This window comes from Xiphophorus hellerii, chromosome 9, assembly GCF_003331165.1.
Source record: "Xiphophorus hellerii strain 12219 chromosome 9, Xiphophorus_hellerii-4.1, whole genome shotgun sequence".
Taxonomy (NCBI): domain Eukaryota; kingdom Metazoa; phylum Chordata; class Actinopteri; order Cyprinodontiformes; family Poeciliidae; genus Xiphophorus; species Xiphophorus hellerii.
Window position 1 is genome coordinate 20212164 of NC_045680.1, and position 20251 is coordinate 20232414.

General features: G+C 39.2%; 1 protein-coding gene across 1 annotated transcript in view; it reads right to left on the minus strand.

Annotated features, from left to right (window-relative positions):
* Positions 1–20251, minus strand: part of LOC116725515 (dynein heavy chain 8, axonemal) — a 41080-nt gene that overhangs the window by 2943 nt on the left and 17886 nt on the right. The window contains exons 35-83 of the mRNA XM_032571616.1: positions 19646–19799; positions 19392–19555; positions 19196–19298; positions 18670–18774; positions 18170–18331; positions 17352–17576; positions 17096–17268; positions 16824–17002; positions 16562–16749; positions 16407–16493; positions 16216–16323; positions 15997–16131; positions 15724–15885; positions 15372–15618; positions 14336–14577; positions 14084–14224; positions 13772–14003; positions 13286–13428; positions 13056–13190; positions 12829–12951; positions 12515–12728; positions 12317–12426; positions 12072–12235; positions 11801–11990; positions 11590–11712; positions 11373–11503; positions 10584–10737; positions 10296–10460; positions 9907–10133; positions 9683–9801; positions 9379–9482; positions 8571–8747; positions 8194–8361; positions 7855–8070; positions 7178–7315; positions 6670–6797; positions 6380–6548; positions 6139–6294; positions 5891–6046; positions 5030–5212; positions 4797–4902; positions 4464–4716; positions 4163–4353; positions 3961–4082; positions 3777–3892; positions 3503–3705; positions 2312–2385; positions 746–898; positions 501–656 (exon numbers count right to left, since the gene is read on the minus strand). Of these exons, the coding sequence (XP_032427507.1) occupies positions 501–656; positions 746–898; positions 2312–2385; positions 3503–3705; positions 3777–3892; positions 3961–4082; positions 4163–4353; positions 4464–4716; positions 4797–4902; positions 5030–5212; positions 5891–6046; positions 6139–6294; positions 6380–6548; positions 6670–6797; positions 7178–7315; positions 7855–8070; positions 8194–8361; positions 8571–8747; positions 9379–9482; positions 9683–9801; positions 9907–10133; positions 10296–10460; positions 10584–10737; positions 11373–11503; positions 11590–11712; positions 11801–11990; positions 12072–12235; positions 12317–12426; positions 12515–12728; positions 12829–12951; positions 13056–13190; positions 13286–13428; positions 13772–14003; positions 14084–14224; positions 14336–14577; positions 15372–15618; positions 15724–15885; positions 15997–16131; positions 16216–16323; positions 16407–16493; positions 16562–16749; positions 16824–17002; positions 17096–17268; positions 17352–17576; positions 18170–18331; positions 18670–18774; positions 19196–19298; positions 19392–19555; positions 19646–19799 (7774 nt within the window). The remainder of the gene's footprint in view (positions 1–500; positions 657–745; positions 899–2311; positions 2386–3502; positions 3706–3776; positions 3893–3960; positions 4083–4162; positions 4354–4463; positions 4717–4796; positions 4903–5029; positions 5213–5890; positions 6047–6138; positions 6295–6379; positions 6549–6669; positions 6798–7177; positions 7316–7854; positions 8071–8193; positions 8362–8570; positions 8748–9378; positions 9483–9682; positions 9802–9906; positions 10134–10295; positions 10461–10583; positions 10738–11372; positions 11504–11589; positions 11713–11800; positions 11991–12071; positions 12236–12316; positions 12427–12514; positions 12729–12828; positions 12952–13055; positions 13191–13285; positions 13429–13771; positions 14004–14083; positions 14225–14335; positions 14578–15371; positions 15619–15723; positions 15886–15996; positions 16132–16215; positions 16324–16406; positions 16494–16561; positions 16750–16823; positions 17003–17095; positions 17269–17351; positions 17577–18169; positions 18332–18669; positions 18775–19195; positions 19299–19391; positions 19556–19645; positions 19800–20251) is intronic.

The following is a 20251-nucleotide window of genomic DNA, read 5'->3' on the forward strand; positions in this document are numbered from 1 at the left end:
GTGCTTGAGGATCATATTTGGGAACCACTGCTCTAAAGTATAATTTTTTTTCAACCCAGTTTTCCCAATAAAGGCATTTTCAACATTTTCAGTGGACTGTATGTTAAAAAAAAAAGTTCTGGTTATTTACGAGTCACTCATTTTGTCAAAGCATATTTTTGGTTCTCGCCGGTCTGCATCTATTATTACAAGAGTATTATTGACATACTAAGTTGTAAATGTATTTTTTATAAGAACAGTCATATTATTACAAGAATAGAGCTGTATGAGAATAAAGTTGAAATAACATGAGAATAAAGTCATAATATTTCAAGTATAAGTCACAATGTTATGAGAATAAAGTTGTATTATTACGACTTCATCCTTGTATCATTTTGACTTTATTCTCGTAATTTTGTATTTTTCATTTTCTTAACCTGCTCCGTCATATATTATGCTCATCTTAAAAAAAATAAATAAAAGAAAAAAGAAAGGCAGCAATGTCGTTTAAAGACAATCACCTGCACAGCAGTGTGAAGGAAGGCCACACCGTACAGCAAGGGCTTCCACATGGGCAGGTTGCTCGCTTCCAGCTGGTGCTGTGAGATTCCTGCAAATGTTCGTTTCAAGCCAGCACGTATTCCCTGTGGCGGATCGTTGGTAAACTTGATAGAAGACTAAGGGGACGAAGAGGAGAAGGATATTTGTGTGCTAAAGTAGTGGTTTAAGTTACCAGTAGGTCAGAATGTAAAGTTTACTCTGTTACCTGCAGGAGTGTAATAGAGAACTTATTGTGTGGTTCTGTGGTGATCCACACTCTGAAAGTCTCATGCACGTCCTCAGTTACTGTGACCGTTTCAAGCAGCTCATCCATGAACTCTAACCCCAGGTGACAATTCTGCAGAAGGACCCAGCCTCCCTGTACAACAGATCAAGTTAAATGTTCAATAATCTGGCTTAAACAGCTTGAAAACTGTCATGATGTGTCGTAGGTTTGAAGTTGGACCCAAATGCAGAGATATGGATACGCGGCAAATGAATTTGAAGGTTTTAATGAAAAAATTATGACAAGTCAAACTTACAAAGACAACTGATAACCAGGGTAGGAATAAAAAGTCCAAGTATAGGAAACAGCAGGGAGATACAAGGATTGCTGAGCTCAAGGAGGTTTTGTTCGCTCAGGTGTGGTTAAAACCTGTTTATGTGCAGCTGTACAGGCTGCAATTTGTCTGGACGTGGTGAGGGGGCCAAGAGGAAAACAACAGGAAGGAAAACATTTATTTTAGCCTTGGGTTAGAGTCATGCAGCTGTGAAGGCAAAATTACACCACCAACAGTATACCAACTAGCACAGCGCTCTGCAGCTCTGAAGCTTACAACAAAAGCGACCTGAATGAATACTATATGGAATCCAGAAGAATAGAGTAAAGCACGGTGAAATCAACTGCAGTACCACCATAACAGCAGAGGCAGCGAGGGGAAGAAAGACGCTCATGAAGAGCAGAGACAACAACACAACCAGAGTCCCAGCTTTGACCTAGAAGAGGGTTTGTGGAGAGTTATTAAAATTTCCAGTGGTATGAATCTTTTTGAGCCGTTGCTATACAAAGGCTCCAACATGAGTTCAAAGTGAAAGATTCACTTTAAGTTTAAATTTTCAGTCCGTCCCTTTAGATATGACAAATCAATCATCAGTGTCAATAAGAGCAGAAGTGGCAAATTCACCAATCAGACGAACAACAGGAAAGAAATGTTGAAAGCGAGCAGTAAAATCATCTCTTGGAAGGGAAAAGAGCTTGCTAACTGAACCCTACAAATTATGTATGGTACAAAACGAATGGCATTAGATATTTAAAATTTTAATTTCAAACTTTTTAAGACCATTATGACTGGAATTTAAGACGTATCTCCACAGAAATGTACGAATGCTGCCCAGTCAATTCCTGATAAATTTTCACTTACCCATAATGGACGTAAAAAAAACCTAGTTAGCTGGCTATCACGACCACATTAACAGCTAGTTACCAGTAGCCTCAAACGTCTTGAGTCACAGAACACAATGGTGTACGAGTACAACAATCTTGTGCGACATAAAATATATGAGATGGAATAGTTCTGTCAAGACTAAATTTAAGACCGGTGATTAACATACTTGAGGCCAACTTACTTTTAAAAAAATGAATTTAATGCACTAATTTTAGACACATGAGTTTAATCATTTTTAAGGCTAAGTGGACACCCTGTGTATTATGTATTGGCTCTACACCAGCATTGTAACAGCTAAAGTCAGTTAGGGGGAACTGAAGACAATATCCCACATAGAGTACATGTACCTCCGTCATTGATGTCTTGATAAGCTTCCTTGCGTGGACCTCTTGTCCTTGTCCCATTGATATTGCTCTGCAGTCTATAAAACACAATATGTACATGGGCAAAACTCATCCGACTTTATTTGCGTTGCAATATTCTAGTTTTATTACCCACTCATCAATCTTTAATCAGTCAGTTAATCAAGTTTATTTCTAAAGCACATTTCATCAGCAAGGTGATGCTGATGAAATGGTGCTTTGCATAATAAAAACAGAAAATTACAAAATTATAGTTAATGTCATGACGCATAGGACGGTGTGACTTCTGTCGTATTCAGACCGCATACATGTTGGCATTGGGCACTCACTTAAGTTTGCAGGTTGCTTAAAAGTGAAAGGAGTGTGGCTGCAACTAACGACTGTTTTAGGTATTGATTAATCCATGATTATTCTGCCGTCTAATCAAAAAGACTTTACTTTTAGCCCTTTTTATACAATATTAGAAATACATCAAACGATGCAAATAAATAATTTAGCTCCTTAAATAAGAAAATAAAAACTTTATTGCCTAAAATGCTACAAAATAGAATTCCTTTTGTGTTTGCTTGATCATTAGTAGAAAAGAATTCATCTGCAGCTAAAAACACACCTTTCACATCAACACATGAAAAACTTTGTCCTTTAGTAGGGCTAATCTATTCATTATTTTTGGAATAACCAATTATTAAGTAGATAGCAAAAGGTGCTCAATAATAATTTTGGATTTTACAGAACTTCAACTGGATGGAGCTAAAACTATGACACTTGATGAGTTTTAGGTAGAGCATTTTTACAAAGGTTGTTCTGTTTTTTTCTGAAATGCATAATATACATATATTTTTGTATATTTTAGGCTGCTCTGAGAACTTTATTCTTTTAGCAAATACACTTTTCTTTTAGTCTGTGTACTCCAGTTAAGGATTAACCCATTACTAAATTAGTTGGTGATTATTTCAATTTCCAATTCATCATAATTAATCCGATTAATCATTTCTGCCTCGAAAAGGAATCTACTTGAAGTTGTAAAAATGTTACAGCTAAACAGCCTAGGAAAGAGTAAAGGCAGGAGTTATTTTTCTAAGTGTAAATGTGGTCAAAATAATCTTATGACATGCTGTTTTAGGGATAATATAGGAAGCTAAAAATATCCACTTCTACCAGGAGAGGAGGACTCACCAAGTTCGAGTCTTTTGGCAAGGGCTTCAATTTGATCGGTGGGATCGGAGCCCATAGAGAGGAAGCAAATTAGGGGCGTGCGAGTGTCACTTTCCTCCCATGTGCCATGAAGATTCAAGATCACAGGTTCAGCAAATCTGGCGCCCATTGAGTCTTCTACGTATTTCATGGCTTGAGACAAGGTTCGATCAGGGCACCAAGATCTGCAGTATAAAACGTTGTATTTCATGTTTGAATGCATACAGAAGAGGGAAAGCCACAAAAATAATCCCACCTTATCAGCAAAAGTTTGTGAAAGACGTCGACAAAGTTGTATCCATCAGGAATGAAACCTTCCTCTGGGGCATCAAGATTTAGCCAATGTTTCCAGCTTTTCTCACTTTGGGAAACCTACAAAATGCACCACTATCAGCACCGATACAGTATGAGCTGCAAAAGATTCAGGTGTAGGGCCTTGCCTGGGTTAGGATATTAGCAAACTGTGTCAGTTTGCTGAGTTCCACCAAGTTCAGCCACACCATATCCAGTATCCACTTAAATGGCTTCGGAGGACAGGTCTTTAAGTCTAGAGCTGCACCACCTATATGTGTTTCCAGAGATGTTATTATTATTATATAACAGCATATCATAACAAATAGACCAGCTAATGACTGTCCATACCTTTAATCAGTATCTGAAACTTGCTGTGTTCGATTTTGTTATTCTGTAAGTCAATCTTCAGGGCCAACAAGAGCGTGAAGACAAACTTGTGGTTTTCATAAAGGCCTCTGATTGTGTATTTGAACACCTCAAAAGTCAAATATTCAATGATGTTTGCAATTCGAGTTTGGGTTTTGGAGGACTTTTCAGACCTGCAAAGGCACAGTCAATAAATATTGGCAATAAAAAGTGTAATTTTTAAAAGCATGTGCTAAATGCATAAGGTTTGCTGTGCAAAAAAACAGTCTTGGCAAAGGCTTACCTTTCAAGGGATATATCGAATACTTTGAGGAACTGACCCAGGGAGGTCTGGTACATGACATTGACCATGCTCATTTCTGTGATGAGGAAGTAAAGAATGCTGCCGCGAGAGGCAACGGGACGATATTCCGCCTGAGCCAAATTGATTTTTGCCTCAGCTTCTGCCGCCACACTTAACTTTTCACTAACTTTAGCAGCAGTTTGCTTAGTTGTTCGCAGGATGCCAATCATGGACTCATCATCAACCAGGGAACCTTTAGTCACAAAAGCGCAAACAATGCATCAGGAATGAGTCAAAACTCTTGCGAGAAGTGTACACCAACAGCTGTACTACCTTTAGTGGAGCTGAGTTTGTACAGCAGGTTGTCTTCCAGTTCCTGCATCCTTCTCTTATTGGCAGTTACGTCCTCCATTAGCTTCAATCTTTCTGCTTCTAGTTCCTGTTCAACAAAATCCAACAAAAGGTCAGCGTGTGTTACAGCAACGCTCTAATAAGAATAACCACTTTTTATCAGCAATACATTTTAAAATGGAATAAAAATGCTAATAAACAAAGCATGCACTCACTTGTTTCTCCTTGAGGATGACTCGCCCCAGCAGCTGGTTCTCCAGACCTTTCATGTTGACTGTGAAATCAATGATAGACGTCCTGGCACTGACTTCTGGGGTGTATGCTGGGTTAGGCAGTTTGGTGGTTATATACAGCCGGAAACTGTCCATTATACTTATCTCTTTGTCTCCGACTTTAACCTAAACCAAGATGGATCAAAGAAGCCAAGAGTGGAAACATTTTTATAGTTTGTCTGCTGCACTGGGTAACTTTTATAAAAATGTTTTTTTTTCTGCATATTTCGTAAAACTTTTACTATGTCATGACAGTATAACAAGAGACAGAATCTGAAAAATAGACCTCCTCTGCTAGGTCCTACTGCCATCTACAGAAATGCACCCCTCCCAGTCAGAACCAACCAATCAGAGCCAGGTGGGGTTTAGAACTGCTAAGTAAGCTGGTGAAAGTCCTGCAGAGAAACAACTTAGTTTTACAGGAAAACTCTCTATCTGCTGTCATCGACGGCGGCCATGCTAATGAGCGAGCGCATTCAAAGAAGGCTCTGCTGTGGGGAAGAGACTGTACCGCAACAGAGAGCAAGTGGGAGGGTCTGAGGAGCACATACACGAGGTAGATTAGCAGCGCTAACAACCTCCTCCTGGCTCGGTCTGGTTGATTCTGACTGACAGAGCCAGGAGGAGCTATCTACAGCTATTTCTGCAGATAGCTGTTGGATCACAGGGAGGAGGCAGAGGAGAGCCAGTTTTTCACAGCTGATCCATCTCATATTACAGAAGGTTTTAACAAGTGTGTAAAAGACTTTAAAAAAAAAATTACCAAATGCAGATATAATTCACATAATAGTGATAGCTGAGTACCTTAAAACTGGTCCCAGATTTAATGAAGTTTTTCTCAAGCACATTATCCAGCGCTGGGTCAAGCTCTTCAAATATATCTGCAATGAGCAGCGGTCGCCCCAAAGAAAGACAATCTTCCAAATGTGTGCGGAAGAACTTGTGATTGAGGGATGTGACCTGGACAAGAGATCAGAGTTTCCCTAATCAAGGTGACCAAAGCAACTAACGAAGTGGAGGTAAAATTAACACAATTTGATTTGGCTGTTTACTTGAAGCTCATTTTCCGCTTCTTTTGTTTTAATCCATGCCCTGCCTTGTGTCTGGGGATCTATAAGGAGGGGATATCTCGTTGCTTTGGTGACAACAATGCCATTCTGAACGGACAAGTCATCTCCTGGAAGTCCCTGGAGGTTCCACTCGCTTACCTTAAAGACGAACAGGAAAGCTTAAGTGGAGTTTATCTGTAACTAGTTTTGACGTAAAATCAAACCGGATGCTCGCTATCCTTACAGTCGGAGGATCCACCAGGGCAGAGATAATGTTGAGATTTTCTGAGAAGGGGATTTTGTCATTCAGGAGCTCTGCCTGCCAGTCCTTCAGCAACTTGTCGCGGTAACTTTGATTGAATGGGCCGCAGTATGAAAGGAAGCCAGTAAGCTGGAGCACATCCCCAACAAGTCTAAGAGGAAAAGAAAAATTCATTTATTTCCTATTTAACGCAATCAGTATTTTCAAATAAGCCCCTGCTCTTGCAATAATACATCTTACACTGGGAAGACCATTTTTTCTTTGTGACCTACCTGTTTATTTGAGATTTAAACTCTTTGCTCTGCTCTGTCCAGCGAACCTTCTCTCCACTAAGTCCGTCTATCAAGGCAGATGCAGCCTGCATTTTATTCCTACACATCTCTGCGTCATCCAACAGGTCCTGAGCACAAAACAATAGTTGTCTAAGGGGGAATTTTTCGGCCATAGTTCGAGAGCACACATTTTCAGTCAGAAAGCAGGATTTCATGTCCTTTGTTCTCAAAAAGACACGTTTTGAGGTTTGAGAAAGCGCAGTGAATATTTGAAAAAGAGCAAAAGTTTTGAGAACAAGCATTACAAGTTTTGAGAAGAAAGACATGAAGTCCTGCTTTTAAACTGAAAATGTAAGTATTAAAAGTTTTGAGAACAAAAGGCACAAAATCCTGCTTTCAGTCTGAAAATGTGTGCTCTTGGATTATGGCAGAAAAATTCCCCAATAGCTGTCATATTTTTTTTTTTACACTGTTAAATGCAAACTTTATTTTGAAGAATAGATAATACCTGTTTCTCCTTCATGGCAGCATCACATTTAGCCTTCACTTTATCAAACTCTGCTTGCTTTTCAGCTAGTGTGGCCTCAGCGTTGTGTAGCTCATTATTAGCTATGTTCAGGCGGTTCTCTTGAATGGCCAGGTTGGCCTGGACAAAAAAATAACAGCACAACTTAAGAAATAAAAGCAGGCTGTAGGGAATACCAGACTTTTTTTTAGTCCAAGTCTATTTTTTTATACATAACATTGCATAAACATCGTACACCCCTTGAACATTTCAACATTTTGTCATAACATCCACAAACTAATGTATTTTAAGGCGTTTGAAGAAGAGGTAAAACTACATTCAGATATAAGAACAGAAGTCTAGTTGCTTGCTACTTAAACATTTGAGATTAAATGCATTTTATTCAAATTTTATGTGATAATTCTTCACAAAATAGTACATAATAGTCAAGTGAGAGAGAAATTCTGTAAAACACGAAAGCCCTACATAATTTTCCTTGCACTTCACAATTATGCGCTACTTGGAAATGGAACATCATGTAAGGTCTGAATACAATAAAGTCCTGTTTGTGGTTCAAAAGGTAGGGATCACTTTTGGAAGCCAATCCCAGCTAATCCCTACGTCGTCTCCCCACTACCCTTAAAATAAGAAGTAAAAGCAGAAAATATTCAAAAACAAACCTTGAGTGGCAAAACCTCCTTGTTAATGGAAAAGAACGAGGCCATGGCACGTGTCCATGCGAGCAGACCAGCCACGTTGCCGCATGCTTTCATGGCACACTCCATAGTGTAGTCTTCCATTTCAAAGTATGGCTGAAGCAGTTCGACCGTTTCATCGTTGATTTGGTCCTTGGGGAATTGCTGAAGGGAGGTCAAGAACCCAGGACTACTCAGGAGCTAAAGAGCAGAAAAAAAAATCCCATTTGCAAAGATAAACAAGTGGTAACTTCCTAATGCTATTAGTGGACCAGTGTTATATGCCTTTCTGTTGTTTAAAAAAAAGGGCACTTTTCCTTTTACCTTCATTGCTTCTATCCAGGAGGGCTTTATGCAGCGCCGTTCAGGATCAACAGTAACCGTGTCTAACTTTTTGGTGAATAAAATCAGGACACAATCCATAATCCTCATGATCAAATGAGGAGGCTTAGCAAGTTTTCTCACTGTAGCAATGTCAGCTGGTTTGATGGTCTGTAATACACAAAAGATTAGCACAATGCTCAAGTTGTAGATATACAAATAAGTTCAGGTGCAGAAAACATAGCCTGTCTTTCAGTCGTACAATAATAGCCAGACTATTAGTGTGAACACCTCATTTAAAAAAGAAAAAGAAAAAGAAAATCTGTCAAGAGTGAGTCAGTTGTGAATGGAGTCCCCAGTTTAAGTCACAGAGATCTCACATTCAGTGCAGCTGTTGCTTCTTCCAAAGCTGGCCTGGCTGCCTCCAGTTTGCCCTCCGCTACGGCTTTCTCCTTCTCAATTCCATCCACAAGTCTCTGGGCTCTATCTCTCACAACCTGGACCTCATTCTTCACTTTGGTAGCTGCTTCAGCACTAACTGTCACCTCTGCTAACACCTAGTTTTAAATGCAAAAAACAAAAGTCACGTGACATAAAATTAAAACCTCAGGATGTTTTTTTTTTACATAGTCGTCTACAAATAACCCAAATAAATAAATAAATTGCAATAATTTGTCTATATATTAATAATAGACATGTCCCAAACTCACAATTTAAAAGTATTTGAAAACATCTAAGACAGTTGCCTTGTAGAGGGATGATTTGGGCTTGTTTTGGAGAACTTGGGCACCTTGCAGCTGGCCATAAACTTGTCTGAAGCTAAATCTAAATTCATAAACCAATCTACAATCAAATAGCTTAAAAGGAAACAACAAAAGCATTTCTCTAAGGGCCCAGCTGAAGTTCTGATACTCGAAACGCTGTTAAGACATCTATATTTGAGGAATCTCAGTTTATCATTCCAACGTTGTGAAGCAGAGTAGGTCAAAATTACTACATTACAACTTGCCGGTAATATAGATTGATTAATACACGAGAAAAACTACTTAAAGTTACTGCTGCTGGTGGCGTGTGTTCAGCAAGCCTTAAATCAAAGGCTGTACTTAGCCTTTACGATGACAGACTACCACTATGTGTAAATTTTTCTGTTTCTGCAGGGCACAAGAGGTCGGCCTGTTCATCATTTACCTCATCTGCTCTGATAGATGCTATAGCAAGCTCTTTTTCCTTCACTTCAAGATCTTTTGATAGTTGAGCCACAGATTCACTGGCCTCCTTCAGTTTTCCTAAACCTGTAAATATGAATAAAAATCCTTCCTGAGTCATTAAAAAAAAAGAAACTTCTAGCAGTATTTATACATGCAAATCTGAATAAATTTAAATGTCTTCTAGAACTTCAAAAGGTGAAGCTCATGCATAATAAACTTATTAAAAACATTTATTCCTGTTAATTAGTAAGCAGCAGGCTAGCCTAGCTTCCTAAACGTCTTACCAACATTCATGCGCTCTGCCAGAGTGTTGATGAATTCGTGTTTTTCATAATACAACGATTTATAACCATTTATGAAAGAGAGGTAAGACTTTGGGGTCACGTGAGTTCTTCTGCGGAAGCTGAAAAATGAGCAAAACTTTGAGATCATGCACTTTATCAACAAATGTTTCAGGAACACGTAAAGTAAATGTTATTTGTGTGAATGTAAGAGACAAATGTAAAACCTTTCAAAGTAACTTTCACAAGCAGAAGATACTCTGTCGTGGTAAGTTCCCATGGTGGCCATCATTGCAGTTTTGACAGTAGGAGAACAAACCATTGGGAACTCTGACAGTAAATAGGTGGATACAGCTACCAGGGCCTCACTGGGCCAAGGGCTGTACCAGTCCATTGTGCAGCCAGATATCAAGCCTGGAAACTTCTGACACCTGGACCGAAACTTCTGTCCCACCTATTAAAAGAAGACAAACAAAGAAAGATCATTTGGAATGAAATGAAAACAATTTAGTGCTATAGTTTTCAAATAATATGAGAAACAACAAAAGTAAAACAAAATGTAAAAGATTTTGAAGAGTCTGTTGCTTTTAATTAACAAATGTACATTTTAACTTACTGGTGAGAAGCAAAGAACAACATGCAGATTCTTTTTCGCCCGCGCTATAAAGTACTCATAAAGGTTGTCAAAGGTTGGTGGGGTGCGTGGAAACTCCCTTTTCATGATTCCAACGAGGTTTTGGGTGATCTCTTGAATCTCATCTTTTGCAAAAAGATTGGAGACCTGCAGACGGGCATATTTAGCATAAAATCAACAGGACTGAAAACAAAAACTTACATTTTAGAATCTGAAATTCTCTTAGAGGATTAAATATTCCAAGGTTTTGTAATGATTGCAAGATCTCACCTCTCCTGAAGAAAGCACATTGTTCAGGTGTTCGAGGAAGGCTTCATCTTTGATTTCGTTGTCGGTGAAAATGAAGGTGATGCCTTTGCCGTCACCTCCAGCTACTTTGTACAACAGTTTGAGGTCGTCGTTGAAATTATTCATGTTGTACGATCTTTCGAAAAGCAAACCACAAATATTCAGTAATAGTCTTGCATTTGGGAGGAAGAACTGCCCAGTGCTTGCAGCAGAAGACAAGAATAGAACTTGTACCCTTCTGCCCTCCAGTTGGACTAAAACAGAGGCGTCCACCATCTTTTGTCACATAGGCCAAAACTGAGTCAAAAGTACTTGCGGGCCAAGAAAATAATAATAGTTCTTTTTTTTGGATTTGTTTTTTACAACATGGATGTTATTCATCGTAAATCCAGGACTTAACAGTAATGTAACAAATTTGTTGCTCGACTGAACAAATTTATTTCCAGTAATAAGAACAGGATTTGGGTCACTTTCTTTGAAAACACTAGATGTATTCAGCCAAGTTTAAGCAATTCAATAAAAGCTTATATGTGTGCAGCAAAGTTTTTTAACAGGAGACTCTGGATAGACCTGGTTCTACTTATTATAAAAGCTTGGTGGTAAAAATACAAAATCTTTATGTTGTACTTAACAGCTTCCATCGTATGAAAATGATATGTTTAATTATTTTAGCCTGATTTCAAAGTTGTATTCTTTTTTTAATTTGCAGTTGGGGGCTGAACAAAATCACTCACTTATCCACCCCTGGTTTAAAATGTTTGCTGTTTTCACCTGGTCAGCGTGATCTGGAAGACGCTGTATCCAGCTATGAATGAACCCAGCCGAGCAAGACTTTGTTTCCCGGATCCTCCAACACCCACAAGCAGAGCATTTCCGTTGTCGGTGCGAATAATTCGTGAAACCTAAAGAAAGGCAACTCTAAAGTTAGCATTGTCCACTAAGCTACCATTGAAAGACTTGCATCTCTGATGCTGGTTTTAAATCTGACCTTGACAAGGTGAGTCATTGCATCTTTGAAGAAAACCAGATCAAGGTTCATGCCTTTTATCATCTCATTGTGCTGAGCCTGATACATCTTCAGCTTGTCTGATAAGAAGTCAAAATCTGGCACCTAAGAAATTGTTAGTTCACACAGTTCATGGGTGACAGTTTGCATCTTACAACTCCACCAAGAATGGCGATTAAAAACGACTTCATACCAGTTCATAAATTTTAGGTGCCTCAAAAGTGGCATCCTCGTCTTCTTCTCCTGTCGGTTCAGGTGCATCGCGGAGGAAGTCCACAAAATATGGCTCGGGATGAAGTCCATTCATAAGATTCGAATCAATGTCTTGGATTGCACGACATAATTTCTCCTCAAACCACTCTTTGTCTTTCTCGTTAATAAACCTGCAATAAAACTATATCTTAGGTCTTTTTCTTCTAACTTTTGGCTTTCAAGTGGGGATCCAGAGAAAGTGAGCACACTACCTGTCTGCTATCACCCTTGTACATTCACTCTTAAAAAGAGCCAACAGTGTGGGGATGTTGTAACACTCCGGTGCTTTGACGTTTAACATTCCTTGCCAAATTCTGGACAAATCCCTCAGATTGAAGATGTAGTGGAACTTCGATGGTGTGGGGAGCATTTTAATCTTAATGTGACAATATCATACAGTGTAACATCAGTATTAATAAAACAGTTTGCTATACTAAACCTCACATAAGATACTGACCTTTGTCCACTGCCAGAGAATCCGTCCAGCAGGTACTAGACGTTTGACCATCTCTGATACACTTTGTTTGAAATGCCTGCATTCATGGAAATATCCGCAGCCAATTATACCTAAATAAAAAGGAATCGGCAAAATGTTAAATGTCCAAAATGAAATAAAATGAAGGAAATAAATGCAATGAGCCCTCCCGAAAGCTACCGAAGATCTTGTCAATGGAGTTGTTGGATGGCAGAGTGCAGTTAAAGATTGTAAACTGCCTCTTCAGTCTTTCTGGGATGTCGTTTCTTCCACCACCAGGATGAATCATGGCAGCCAGAATCTGTACATCTTCAACAATCGTGAAATCTCCAGGTTTGTCAAGATTGTACATGCCACTCATTTCCATCATCTGGCGCACAATCTCGTTGGTGATCTTGTTGGACAATGGCGTTAAAAAAAGAAGAAGAAAGAATTGTGTATTTCTGAACTGACTCAGCAGGAAACACTGGAAAAAGGGCAAATATTTGCAAGACCTGATCTCCCCATTTGTTGACAACAGGCATGTTTATGTCGTCAACGAAAACTGTCATTCGTCGTCCGCCTGGTGGCCCGTAGGTGCTGCCAATTCGTTTCTCAATGTAGCTTTCAATTGTTCGCTGGAAGTAGAAAATGAGCATGTGCAAAAATAAAGAACAACAAAAAAAAAAACCTTGTAAAAATTCAACCATAACGTAAAAAAAAAAATTATATTAGACTTAACCTGAAACATTATGGGCTCAGTGGCAGAGGAGAAATTCAGCGATTTGAAGAGGTCTATCTCAGGATCAAACTTCTTTGCATAGGCTTTGATCATCACTGTCTTAGCTGTGCCTTGCTCCCCAATGAGCAGAACAGCCTAAATGTATAAAATATTGTTGGATTACACCCAGAGATATATAAAAAAACAGATTTGTAGGGGAAAAAAGGCCTTTTTATAGCAGCAGGTATTACCTTGCGTTGCTTTGCAATAGTTTCTAGCAAGAACGAGGTTCTTGTGTTGTCCACATTTGGCACGAGAATGGAAGTGTAGTCGGGCACGTCGTCAGTTGGATAGATGTACTCCCCAACGTGATTGTTCCAGTGACACCATTCTCCTAAAACAAAAGTTGTCATCTAAACCTCACTTGATTGTACAAATGAAAAAGTACATTTTACAATTTTAAAAATAGAGTTATAAGCTACTGCTTCTAGACTACTAGAAAGTGTGTTCTGGTGAGCAAGTGAAAATCGATGGATTATGTTGATACAGTAGCCTTTAAGAGTGTAGGAACCTGAAACCTATCCTAGCTAGTGTAGGTAAAAGGCAGGAACACTGGAGAAACAGACACCCATGACCCCACAGGGACTAATTTGACAAAAATGCAAAGACCAAGAACAATGGTGGTCACACATTCACGCCACACATCCACATAACTTATTTTACATACTCCAGCTTACCGTTATTGTCGACCATGTACTCAAATATAGTCTCTCCTTCCTTTGTCTTAGGCAAATCAATCTTGCTTTCATGAGCTCTCATGTACTCTTCTAGTTTGTCCCTGCCATCTAATTCCAAAATGGCTCCAACGCTCCACATCAAACAAAAGACAAAGATGCGCTCAAGGTGCTTGCTTCCGGCAAAGCCGGGTACTTCCTTGGCTGGCAGAAAACCTTCCAGTAGGTTAACCGACTGAAGGAAAAGAAGTTTATCCAAATGAGCATAAAGCATTATGCTAAATTACCTTGTAATTGTTTCCTCGAAATACATGCCTGCATGATATAGTTGCACTCCAAAAGGTCCATTTTAGGTTTAAGATTTTGCTTCATGAACAAGTAAAGGTCAGCAAATATTTTGTCATATAAACTCAAAATGCTTTGTGCTTCGCTTGCGCTGCGTTTTTTGGCCCACCCCTACAAAATAAAGACCTTTTTCAACTAATCAATCCACATGTTATGTACCATTGTTTCTCTTTAGGTTTTATGAACATACAATTGCTATGATTTGAATAAAATAAACTGTACCTGGAGTATTGGTTCCCAGCTGAGAGCAGAGGAGCTCATGAACACCATACCGACCCGGGAGACGGTGGCAGGAGAGGCATTATCCATGTTGTGCACCTCAAACACCAGCTTGCACGTTGGTGACATCACTATGCGGTCTCCATTAGCGAGGGTCAGAGTTTTGTTATCGTCCAGCACAGAGTTCAGGTTCTCAATCCATATGGCATCCACAGGGCCATCTAAGACAATCCATATGGCTTCTCCTAAAAATATATAAGCCACAATCTAAACGTAGTTTTTAAAAAAAAAAGTTGATTATGTAACGTGTCTTCTAGGTGTTTAGTTATACAACCCTGCGATGGACTGGCAAACTGTCCAGAGTGACCCTGCCTATCGCCCATTGACTGCTGGAATTCAAGCAAAATCAAAGTAAAGGGGAGACGATGGTAGGAGTTTATCCTGTAATTGGTGGGCTGTTGGCCTAAGTGGCACAACGTTCGTCTCCATCACTGTGCCCTTGAGCAAAACACTTCACCCGCCCTGCCAACTGGAGGTGGTCAGAGGGCCTGGTGGTGCTAGTACAGCGTGTGAATGTGTGGATGAATGACATCAATGTAGTGTGAAGTGCTTTGGGGTCCTGTGGACTAGAAAAAGCGCTATAATAGCGAGTCAAATGGTAACTCCTTTACCATCTAAAGGAGTTGATTTTCGCTAGTTGTTCCAGACCTTAAATCTTATCTAGAACAAGTGTGATAACTGCTGAACTACACTATCAAAACACTATGAACTGATGAAAATTTGTTCACCTCGTCACGCTGAATTCTTGGAGCGGTTGACATGTCAACTAAGATTTATTTGATCAGTGAAAAGATTGATTTCTTTATGTTTAGGCATAACACCCATGATTAGTTATTAGCATGTGTGGCAAGAGATGAAACAGTGTCTCATATCTAAAAAAAATACTGACTTTCAAAAGATCCGTCTTTTTTTTTTCTTTATGGAGAATAATTTATAACATGAGATTTCGTATTACATGAGAAATATTTGCGCTACAAACCCTTTTTGGCTTTGAGCGATCTCCTCCATAGCGTTGAAAAGATTCCATCTGTCCAGTCATTGGTGGCTGCATCCAGGCGGCCAAACATCTGGGGGGCAGTGATTGCCTTGGGGTTCATGCGCATCTCTTTGTGTGGGATTCCACATTCACTCAATGACCTCTGGAGCATGTTGATAGATGCGGTCTTCCCAGCTCCACTTGGGCCTAAAGTCATCAGTCCATGGCGCACCTGTGCCGTCTCATACAGCTAACATGAACATTTGAAGCAAACTTTTAGGGTGAAATGCACAATAATAATACTTTAAAAAAGTTGTTCATTTAACAAGAGCTAAATTATCTGCACATATGATACCTGGACAAGCTTAAGATTCCAAGGTGGGTGGTTGACAAGACCTGCTAGCTCCACTTGATGGGAAACAGCAGCTTGGAGTTCTACATATGTACTTGAATCCAGTTGGATACCAGGGAACAGGTCATTGATAAGACTAAGAAAGAGGGGCTCATCCTCATCCACCTAAAATAAAGACATATTTATGTGTACAAGACTGAATCTATGCATGTGTATTCACAATACAACGAATTTCAATGAAACACGCCTCTTTGACTTAAACTCTTGGACCCATACCAGTTTGGAGAGATTCATGTCACGCAGTACCCTCATCACAATGCTGGACTCTGTGTCATCAGGACGAGCTCTTTTACTAGCCCCAAGTGTTCTTAACACAGACAAGATATTCCTTAGTCCAAAGTCATAATGGACCTGACAAGGAAGACAGATTGAGTCCCAAAAATGCCAGTTATCATGGAAAAAAGTGTAATTGTGGACAACGTGTAAAGTTCCCACCTGTTTCGTAAGCTGTTCCTCACACAGTTTGTAAAGAACAAAGAATTTTTGAGCTAAAATAACATTGTCGTTGAACCCACAGCTGGCTAGTTTTACTCTCATGATGATCTGTTAAAAGAAAACAGTGAGGAGACGCTAAACAAAATGTAAACAGGAGGAGAATTATTTCAGTCAAAACACTCCTAACCCACCTGCCTGTCTGGCACCATCATGGACACAGTCCTGAACTGCACCTTGAGGTTTTCAGGAAGTTCCTGACGACCTGCATATCCAGGGTTCTAAACAAAGAAGTTTCTTTAAAAAATGGCATAGTAAAGACTTCATCTTTTCTTAAGATAATTCTTACCATAGTAATAAACAACCCAAACTCTGGATTCAGATCCACACAGTCTCCGTCAGTAAAAATAAAGGAGGTTTTGTGTTTCTTGCGTGCCGTCAAAACAATAGAGATCTGTTGAGCAGCAACAGAAAGGACTGGCAGGTCAATTCTGTTGAACTCATCGAAGCAGCCCCAGGAACCTGACTGTGCAAGGCCTAAAAACAGGCAATTGGCACAGATTCAATTTTCACAGCATTGCTTGAATAATTCTGTAAATGCTTCAAGATACCTTTATATATTCTGCCAAGTCCTCTGAAGTCCATCTGATCTGAGCAGTTGAAAACCACAACGTACTTGCCCAGGCAGCGACCCATGTCTTTTGTAGTTTCAGTTTTACCAGTGCCAGCTGGACCAGCAGGGGCTCCCCCCATGCTCATGCCTAAAGCCTGGGCCAATGTGATGTAACACCTAGGCAGACAGATAAGCAGCTTTTAGATGCAATAAAGATGGACAAACTCTTTTAAAAAGTAACTAAACCACATCAAGTTCCTCTTTTCCTGCCTGTCAGTTAAAGGGGTGATGACCAGACGATCTGTACAGCCAAGAAACTCATTCTGATAAGTAAAGTCAACGTTGGTAATTGACACAATGACTTTGTCTATGTCCTCCTTGAAGTAAAATCTGCTCTGCTTGAGCCATTCGAAATCGTTGATACATCGTATGCGCTTCTTTACCTGTGAAGGAGATACAGCTGGACGTGACTCAAAATGAGAAAAACTAAAGATTGAAGTTAAGAAGAATCGTTCAAAGACCTTACCAAGTCATTAAAAATGTCACTTTGGTGTACATGAATTGTGACCAGAGTCTCGTACTTGACCCGATCAAATTTGCTGAGGTTACGTGTGGTTTGTTTAATTAGCACAGAGAGCAGTTCAAGAAATTTGTTCTTCATAAAGGTCATGATCTCCTTGTCAACTTCAGCGGTTAGTAGGGCTTCTTCTGAATCTCTTGTCCAAATCATCTGGATTCCAAGAAGGCCAACCTAGAAGCCAGCGCCAAAGAGCCCACAAAAACATATACAGTCTTAACAAAATCAAATGCTAAAAAACCATAATGTCTCTCAGCACACTTCCCAGTTTTGGATGTCCCTGATGAAGTAGACAGTAAAAGGATATTAATGCTGGGACAGGAAAAGCTGGTTAAGTTTGATCTAATTTGGCTTTGTGTAAAAAAGGTGTGGACGTTTCAATGTACAGCATGGCTATTTAGTCCCGCATTGTAGTTCTTTACTACTTAAGTAAAAATGCAGTAAATGCTTACAAAATACTGTCTTCACATGGTCTTGATCTGAAATCTAACGTCAAAAGCAATACAGCGGCAGTTCTTGAATAAATTGTGTCCTGTATAAGCCCCCCTTTGTGTGGGGACACAACCAAATACAAAACCTATTCCCATAAAGCCTACTCTGACTTAAAAACAAAAGAAAATATTGGTCTCGTGATGCCACCCTGTGGTGTGCCACCCTTCACAAAAAGCCATATCGTCCACATCAAAAACCCATCACTGGCAACTTGATATTTCTATTAAATCACTTAAATCGTCATTTTTCATAAGCAGCCTTTGTTGTCTTCTGACCTGTGCTTGGAAGTTATCGAGAAAAGTAAGCAGATCAAACTCCTCATCATTTATCTCCCAGTCAGAGGATCTGATGACAGAGTGCAATGAGGCCTGCTGTTCCTGTAGCAGCGCGCCAAGCCATAGTTCCACCGCGCCCTGAGCCATGACAGTATTGTCCAGCTAAAATCATGAAAAAAAATTTTTTGATGCAATTGTACTGTACTATATGATCAGAGATTAAAAAGCTTTAAGTCAGCTACAAAAGTTTCTTTTTGTTTTATATTTCTTCTGACAGTGGAAAACTACTACATTTTGAAAACACTTCAAAGGCAAAATCCTTTTTACGATTAGAGCAATTCAGTGAACATACATTCTTTTTTTTTTTTTTTACATAAAATGTATTTAAAATCAAAAGCAGTCAATAAAACAGACACAAATCTGGATCTCAGTCATCCTGAATTGGAAAAACAATCAAACAAATCACTGAAACTCAATCGATAAATATTGGGTTCACTTACTGGTAATCTTTCCCCCTCCTGTGAGATAACAGTCAAAATCTTATCATACTCTGACGCATCAAATTCAACTTCATTGACGTTGTCAAAAACTCCAAGAAGATGTGCCTAAATTTTTTTTTAGAGAAGAATGTTTTTTCCAATAAAAACAATTATGACAGAACAATTATTATCATTTGCACAGACACATTATAGTATAAGCACATTAGGATTCTTGTGCATTTCTCCAACTCAAGAATAGTAAAGGTTTTCTAAAAAAATAAAAAATAAATATAAGATAATTATTACCCTATAAATGTTAATTAAGATACCAGGATATTTTCCCTAACAAACATAGTTTGGCAGTTATTGTGATTTTGAATTAAATTAGTTTGTTTACTGCGTACAACAAAATAACGTTTCCCTACCAGAATGTAAAAAAAAACCCAACCATGACATAAAATAAGAACAATAAAATATTCTTCGACAAGGTGTGATTGTTGACAACATTTAGAAAATCCTTTCTTTATTTCGGCATGTCTGTTCTTACCTGTATTGTGTGAGAATCACTGGCTTGTCCAAGAATTTCCAAAAGAGACGGGTCAGACACAAAGAAGAACCGTGGGAACAGGAGCCTCTTTTTCTCCAGGTAACTGTTCAATTAATTAAGGCAAATTTGTATAGTTAAACTCTGTTTTCATTTTTTTGGGGCTGATATTGGGGCAAGCTATTTGTAAAATACCTACCCAGCAAGAGATTTCTGACAGAGCTCTAGCTGTTTCTGGAGGTCTGGCAGGAGCTTTCCCAGAGTAGGATCCCCCACGCAGCACTCCACCACGTTTGGATAAGTCTGAGCTCGCTTCATGACCTGAAGCCACGCCTTATCAATATCTTGGAATCGTTTTGCCTCCTGTAATTGAAGAAAAAAGTTAACTTTACAAAGGGAAGGATTGCAGTTATTATATTTCCAGGTTATGAAGGAAGAAAATATGTACAGCACCTGTGGCAGGTCTTTGGCGATGTCACCCCCTACAAACACAGCTTCCAAATAGATCCACAGGTTTTGCACAATCATCCATAGTTCAATAATTTCCGAAGATGTTGAAAGCTTTGAGACCCAGTCCTGGATCTCTCCTTTGTAGTAGGCGCTATACCTGTAAAATGAGACGTCACAGCTCTTGTTTCATCATTTGTTTTTTAAATCAGGGAGACCTTTTCGTTTTTGTAAAGAGCCCGGACTAACTGTGTTGCTGATGACCGGATCATTGGCTTAATTAATTTATTCAAAAACTATATCTTATAATAAACTCTAACAGTGATTTTAATCAGCTGCTGGTAACAGTGGTCCAACAGAACAATAAAATAAGAGATGCCATGTTGATAACTGAAATTTTGCATTATCTAACAGTTCCTTTTTAGGAACCAGCAGCCTGTTCTCAATAAACAGACCCAAGGCTACCAAGACTAAGTTTGCACCAGTTTATGAATACAAATTCTGATATTATTGCATTCAACTGTCTCTGAAGGACCTGAAGTGTCTTAAACTGGTCCATTTATGAAGTGTGGCCATCTGTTACATTGAGACTTTCTCTAACTGGATGAATGT